This window comes from Pseudophryne corroboree, chromosome 6, assembly GCF_028390025.1.
Source record: "Pseudophryne corroboree isolate aPseCor3 chromosome 6, aPseCor3.hap2, whole genome shotgun sequence".
Classification (NCBI taxonomy): Eukaryota; Metazoa; Chordata; class Amphibia; order Anura; family Myobatrachidae; genus Pseudophryne; species Pseudophryne corroboree.
The window spans coordinates 27,990,902-27,998,621 of NC_086449.1; the positions used below are offsets into that span (position 1 = coordinate 27,990,902).

The 7,720-nt window shown below is 45.4% G+C and overlaps 1 protein-coding gene across 1 annotated transcript in view; it reads left to right on the forward strand.

Moving 5' to 3' along the window:
* LOC134935966 (zinc finger protein 84-like) overlaps window positions 1-6,988 on the forward strand; it is a 47,733-nt gene extending 40,745 nt beyond the window's left edge. Inside the window, exon 2 of the mRNA XM_063930827.1 lies at window positions 3,852-6,988. Coding sequence (XP_063786897.1) covers window positions 4,033-5,577 — 1,545 coding nt within the window. The 5' untranslated portion in view covers window positions 3,852-4,032 and the 3' untranslated portion in view covers window positions 5,578-6,988. The remainder of the gene's footprint in view (window positions 1-3,851) is intronic.
* Window positions 6,989-7,720: the final 732 nt, after the last annotated feature.

Consider the following 7,720-nt stretch of genomic DNA (forward strand, 5'->3'; position numbering starts at 1 on the left):
CCAGTTTCAGACGTTGCCGTTCGGACTCTCCACGGCACCGAGGGTATTCACCAAGGTGATGGCGGAGATGATGGTCCTCCTTCGTTAAAAAGGAGTCATTATAGGGGCAGATGTATTAACCTGGAGAAGGCATAAGGAAGTGATAAACCAGTGATATGTGTAAGGTGATAAGAGCACCAGCCAATCAGCTCCAATATGTAAATTAACAGTTAGGATCTGATTGGCTGCTGCCTTTATCACCTTGCACATATCACTGGTTTATCACTTCTTTATGCCTTCTCCAGGTTAATATATCTGCCCCATAATTCTTTATCTGGACGATCTCCTGATAAAAGCGAGATTCAGGGGTACAGTTGGTGCAGAACATCGCACTCTCCCTGTCAATACTCCAACAACACGGTTGGATCATGAATTTTCCAAAGTCGCAGTTGGAACCGACGACAAGATTGTCCTTTTTAGGGATGATTCTGGACACAGATGTACGGAGAGTATTTCTTCCAGTAGAAAAGGCTCTGGAAATCCATAAAATGGTCAAACAAATATTGAAACCAACAAGCGTGTTGATCCATCAATGCATTCGGTTGTTAGGGAAAATGGTAGCGGCCTACGAGGCCCTAAAGTTTGGCCGATTTCATGCCAGAGTATTCCAGTGGGACCTGTTGGACAAGTGGTCCGGATGCCACCTACACGTACACCGGAAAATAATCCTGTCCCTCAAAGCCAGGATTTCGCTCCTGTGGTGTCTACACAGTTCTCACCTACTAGAGGGACGCAGGTTTGGGATTCACGACTGGGTCCTAATAACCACGGATGCAAGTCTCCGAGGCTGGAGAGCTGTCGCACAGGGGGTAAGCTTCCAAAGAAAATGGTCAAGTCAGGAAGCCTGCCTTCACATAAACGTTCTGGAATTGAGAGCCATTTACAACGGCCTTCTACAAGCGGTACATCTTTTTCAAGATCCCGTGCAGATCCAGTCGGACAATGTAACAGCAGTCGTGTACGTAAACAGGCAAAGCGGAACGAAAAGCAGAGCGGCAATGGCAGAGGTGACAAGGATTCTCCTCTGGGCAGAAAGACATGTTAGAGCTCTGTCAGCAATTTTCGTTCCGGGAGTGGACAACTGGGAAGAAGACTTCCTCAGCAGACACGATCTCCATCCAGGAGAGTGGGGCCTCCACCAAGAAGTCTTCGCAGAGGTGATGAGTCTTTGGGGAGTTCCTCAAGTAGACATGATGGCATCTCGTCTAAACAAGAAGCTTCAGAGATATTGTTCCAGGTCGAGAGACCCTCAAGCAATGGCAGTGGATACACTGATGACCCAGTAGGTGTTTTGGTCGGTATATGTTTTCCCTCCACTTCCACTGATTCCAAAAGTTCTCAAAATAATAATAACAAGAGTTTGAGCAATCTTCATTGCCCCAGACTGGCCAAGGAGGGCTTGGTATCCAGATCTTCAGGAGTTGCTCATAGAAGATCCTCAGCCTCTTCCTCCTCGAGAGGACCTACTACAGCAGGGGCCGTGTGTGTATCAAGACTTACCGCGGCTACGTTTGACGGCATGGCTGTTGAGCGTCGGATCCTATCCCGAAAGGGTATTCCCAAGGAAGTCATCCCCACTCTTATTCAGGCCAGGAAAGGAGTAACGTCTAAACATTACCACCGTATTTGGAGAAAATATGTGTCTTGGTGGGAATCCAAGAAGGCTCCTACAGAAGAGTTTGCGTTGGGAGATTTTCTGCAGGCTGGTGTGGATGCGGGCCTTAGATTGGGGTCAATCAAGGTCCATATTTTGGCCTTATAAGTTTTCTTTCAAAAACAATTGGCCTCCTTTCCAGAAGTTCTGGTGTTCGTGAAAGGGGTTCTGCACATCCAGCCTCCATTTGTGCCTCCAGTGGCACCATGGGACCTTAATGTGGTGTTGCAGTTCCTTCAATCAGGTTGGTTTGAGCCTCTACAAGAAATAGAGTTGAAGTTTCTCACTTGGAAAGTGGTGATGCTTTTGGCGTTGGCATCTGCAAAGCGGGTGTCTGAATTGGGGGCCTTGTCCCACTAGAGCCCTTACCTGATCTTCCATGAAGATAGGGCAGAGTTGAGAACTCGTCAACATTTTCTTCCAAAGGTGGTTTCCTCTTTCCACATAAACCAACTTATTGTGGTGCCAGTTGCTACTGACACGTTCGCTGAGTCAAAGTCTCTAGATGTGGTTAGAGCTTTGAAGATTTATGTCGCTAGAACAGCTCGCATATGGAAAACAGGTTTTGTTTGTCCTGTATGCTCCCAACAGGATTGGGTGTCCTGCTTCCAAGCAGACTGTTGCGCGCTGGATCAGAGGTACAATTCAGCAGGCTCATTCTACGGCTGGATTGCCGATACCGATGTCGGTGAAGGCCCATTCTACTAGGAAGGGGGCTCCTCCTGGGCGGCTGCCCGGGTGGTCTCGACATTACAACTTTGCCGAGCAGCTACTTGGTCGGGGTCAAACACATTTGCAAAATTCTACAAGTTTGACACCTTGAACGGTAAGGACCTAAAGTTTGGTCAATCGGTGCTGCAGGGTCATCCGCACTCTCCCGCCCGTACTGGAGCTTTGGTATAGACCCCATGGTCTTGATGTTGTCCCCACCATCCTCTAGGACGTATGAGAAAATAGGATTTTGATAACCTACCGGTAAATCCTTTTCTCCTAGTCCGTAGAGCAGGGCTGGCCAAACCAGTCCTCGAGATCTACCAACAGTACACATTTTCCAGACCACCTAGCTGGTGCACAGGTGTAGTCATTACTAATTAAGATGTGCTGCATTCATTCCTAACTGACAATTCTACAGATCTCAAGGAGGCCTGGAAAACCTGAACTGTTGGTAGATCTCGAGGACCGGTTTGGCCAGCCCTGCCGTAGAGGATGCTGGGCGCCTGTCCCAGTGCGTACTTTGCCTGCAGTTTAGTTATTACAGTTACACAAGTTGTATTATCTTGGTTTCAGCATGTTCTGCAATTAGTTCATGCCTGTTGGCATGTGTTATGTTAAATGCCATGTGTGCGGCATGGTTGAGAGTGTGAGTTGGTAAATATCTCACCACTAGTAAAGTAATTCCTTTCCTCGAAATGTCAGTCTCCCTGGGCACAGTTCCTACAACTGAGGTCTGGAGTAGGGGCATAGAGGGAGGAGCCAGTGCACACCCAGATCTAAAGTCTTTCTTAAAGTGCCCATGTCTCCTGTGGATCCCGTCTATCCCCATGGTCCTTACGGAGTCCCCAGCATCCTCCGGACTACGAGAAAAAGATTTACCGGTAGGTTTTAAATCTTATTTTTTCTTTAATAGCTATCTCCTAATTCCTAGCACCAAACCCTCCCCCATCTCATAAATAGCAATGTGTAACAGTGACCCCGGATTCCTCTGCACACATCACACTGAGCGGAGTGACTGTGAGATTATCACATTGTCGCCATTCCCGTGGTGCGTGCAGAGAGAATGGCGTCTTACTGGTGACAGTAATTGTGACCGTATCCATAGCATGCGTTACCTATCTATGGTCAGTGCAGGGGGATGAGTAATGTGTGATCTGCACATTCTATGGTCAGAGGATGGGGGTTATACAATTATCATAGAACATTAATAGACCATATATATAAGTATTGGTACCTGCTGCAGGAGGGTAGAGGTCTCTGTGCTGCACATCTCACTGCAAATAGTCCCAGCAATTTGGCAACATACACAAAGATAACACAATGGTCAGTGATTGATTATTGTTATTGTAAATAAATATACATTATCTTCCTAATACAATATAACACTTCTGCTATAAAAGTAGAATTACCTGGTAACCTTTCTGCTCTATTAACTTTCTTACAGGACTCATAAGGAGCAGGATTCTCTCTAAGAATATTAGAAGACGTTGGGGAAAGGGACCTTGTTCTCTGATCAAGCCAACTAGAGACACCATTTCTCCTTCCACCTCTGGGAGAGTCACAGAATCTTCTCACTTTCTGGATAGAAGAAACATTCAAAACCTAATTTGTTTCTCATCTCCTATATGATGAGTCTCACAGGAGAGAGATATCTGTGCTCCGAGTGTGACAAAAGCTTTACATGTAAGTCACATCTTCTCGTACACCAGAGGAGTCACACAGGAGAGAAACCATTTAAATGCTCTGAATGTAGCAAGTGTTTTTCCAGTAAGTCGCCTCTTCTCCGTCATCAGAGGAGTCACACAGGAGAGAAACCGTTTAAATGTTCTGAATGTAGCAAATGTTTTACCTCCAAGCAACAACTTATTATGCATCAGAGGAGTTACACAGGAGAGAAACCATTTAAATGCTCTGAATGTAGCAAGTGTTTTTCCCGTAAGTCACATCTTCTCACTCATCAGAGGAGTCGCACAGGAGAGAAACCATTTAAATGTTCTGAATGTAGCAAATGTTTTACCTCCAAGCAACAACTTGTTATACATCAGATGAGTCACACAGGACTGAAACCATTTAAATGCTCTGAATGTAGCAAATGTTTTACCTCCAAGAAAGAACTTGTTATACATCAGAGGAGTCACACAGGAGAGAAACCATTTAAATGCTCTGAATGTAGCAAATGTTTTACCTCCAAGGGACAACTTGTTATACATCAGAGGAGTCACACAGGAGAGAAACCATTTAAATGCTCTGAATGTAGCAAATGTTTTACCTCCAAGCAACAACTTGTTATACATCAGAGGAGTCACACAGGAGAGAAACCATTTAAATGCTTTGAATGTAGCAAATGTTTTACCTACCAGCAAGAACTTGTTATACATCAGAGGAGTCACACAGGAGAGAAACCATTTAAATGCTCTGTATGTAGCAAATGTTTTTCCGGGAAGCCTAATCTTCTTATTCATCAGAGGAGTCACAGAGGAGAGAAACCATTTAAATGCTCTGAATGTAGCAAATGTTTTTCCCAGAAGCCTCATCTTCTCAGTCATCAGAGGAGTCACACAGGAGAGAAACCATTTAAATGCTCTGAATGTAGCAAATGTTTTTCCCAGAAGCCTCATCTTCTCAGTCATCAGAGGAGTCACACAGGAGAGAAACCATTTAAATGCTCTGAATGTAGCAAATGTTTTTCCCAGAAGCCTAATCTTCTCAGTCATCAGAGGAGTCACACAGGAGAGAAACCATTTAAATGCTCTGAATGTAGCAAATGTTTTTCCCGGAAGCCTAATCTTCTCAGTCATCAGAGGAGTCACACAGGAGAGAAACCATTTAAATGCTGTGAATGTAGCAAATGTTTTACCTACCAGCAAGAACTTGTTATACATCAGAGGAGTCACACAGGAGAGAAACCATTTAAATGCTCTGAATGTAGCAAATGTTTTTCCCAGAAGCCTAATCTTCTCAGTCATCAGAGGAGTCACACAGGAGAGAAACCATTTAAATGCTCTGAATGTAGCAAATGTTTTTCCCGGAAGCCTAATCTTCTCAGTCATCAGAGGAGTCACACAGGAGAGAAACCATTTAAATGCTGTGAATGTAGCAAATGTTTTAACTCCAAGCAACAACTTGTTATACATCAGAGGAGTCACACAGGAGAGAAACCTTTAAAATGATCTAAATGCATGTAGTGTTACTAGTAAAACAGTACCTTTTTAATCTCTCACTCTGAGGGCCTGAATGCAGCATGTGTTTCATAAGGACGGTAACTTGAATCACTACAATATGCATTCAAGGGAGATCATTATTAATTTCAGAATGAGCAATGTGTTTTATATAAATCAGTCCTGATTAAGACAGGAGAGATCGGACAAGTGGACTTGGGGACACTTACCCCTTGGGATGTTCTCTCTGTTCGGTACTAGAGCTGCAGATGGTGCTGCCATTACTGAACTCTGTAAATATACGGCTATTCTGCTCATGCAGCTGCTGGGACTAGTAGAGGAAAGAGTTGTATATCCAGTAGTGAGTTCCATCAACGGCTCTCAGTCCTGGGATTCTGTTTCAGATTGACCGAGCTATTCTAGATGTTTCTGCAGCAACCCTGCACGCTGCCCTATATCACCCTACAGGTCTACCCTGGTCGCCTAATTTTTTCTTTCTCTCATGCCTTTTTATTGCTGCCTTACCTCTGTTTTGCATATGTGTTACCTGTATCACATAGTAACCAATCATAACCTTTGTAGACCGCTTATAGCTGATTTTTGTTGTTGCTGTGGGTTACAGTACATCCTTGCTTTCCACATCCTGTTATTAACCAGGTCTCATGGAGAGTACAGTACATTGTGTACCAGGCTAATAACACCCCTTTAGCATAACAAAACAATTTTTAGGATGATACAGAGTGCTACTGGTCCCAAAGTTCAGCCAGTAAAGAACAAGAGGAAGTTTTCACCTTTCTTCCTTGTAATCAGTGTTTCAAAAAGGTTTTTTTTTCTTCACTTCAGGCACTCTTTAGGGATTACCATGTAGATATCAATTCAAATAGATCTATCTTGCAGTAGACAATGTTTCTTATGCCTTTTGATCACCTACAAGATACGTCTCTATCTGCTCCAAGTACCTCAGGATGCAGAATTAAGACACAGATAGAAACAACCAGTAGCGCAGAGATCCTTGTATCGGATCAATTTTTAATATAAAACACATGCACTCACAAGGTTAAAATACAAACAAGCACATAAAACATCAGGGCTGCACAATCCATTAGTGACACAGGTTCCTCCTTCTGTATGGGATGCGGTCAAGATCCCGCCGGACTGAATCCAGACGGTCGAAATACCGACACTGGGACCCTAACCGGCACAATCCAGACATATTCTCCCTCTGTGGGTGTCCACGACACCTATAGAGGGAGAATAAATAAGTGTGTCGAGCGTAGCGAGGCACTGTGCCCGCAGCATGGCAAGCGCAGCGAGATTGTGCCAGTTGGGATCCCGGTGTCGGTATTCCGACCGCCGGGATCCCGTCCGGCAGGATTTCGTATTGATGCCTTCTGTTTGCTGAGTTGGTCAAACAGCAAGGCAAGAGAGATTCCAGATGTCAGTCTTACACGCAGGGAGATACTAATGGTGGAGAGAGTCACAGTGCCTGGTAGATGCAGTCCCCAGCCTCCGCTTAACGCATTTCGGATGTAGATAATTTTTCAAAAGCGGGCATGGCTGGTATAACACACTTTCTCTGACGTCCTAAGTGGATGCTGGGACTCCGTAAGGACCATGGGGAATAGCGGCTCCGCAGGAGACGGCACAAAAGTAAAAGCTTTAGGACTAGGTGTTGTGCACTGGCTCCTCCCCCTATGACCCTCCTCCAAGCCTCAGTTAGATTTTTGTGCCCGGCCGAGAAGGGTGCAATCTAGGTGGCTCTCCTGAGCTGCTTAGAGTAAAAGTTTATTTTAGGTTTTTTATTTTCAGTGAGTCCTGCTGGCAACAGGCTCACTGCATCGTGGGACTAAGGGGAGAAGAAGCGAACTCACCTGCGTGCAGAGTGGATTGGGCTTCTTAGGCTACTGGACATTAGCTCCAGAGGGACAATCACAGGCCCAGCCAAGGATGGGTCCCGGAGCCGCGCCGCCGGCCCCCTTACAGATGCTGAAGACAGAAGAGGTCCAGAAATCGGCGGCAGAAGACGTCCTGTCTTCATACAAGGTGGCGCACAGCACTGCAGCTGTGCGCCATTGCTCTCAGCACACTGCGGTCACTGAGGGTGCAGGGCGCTGGGGGGGCGCCCTGAGCAGCAATGAAAACACTAAATATGGCT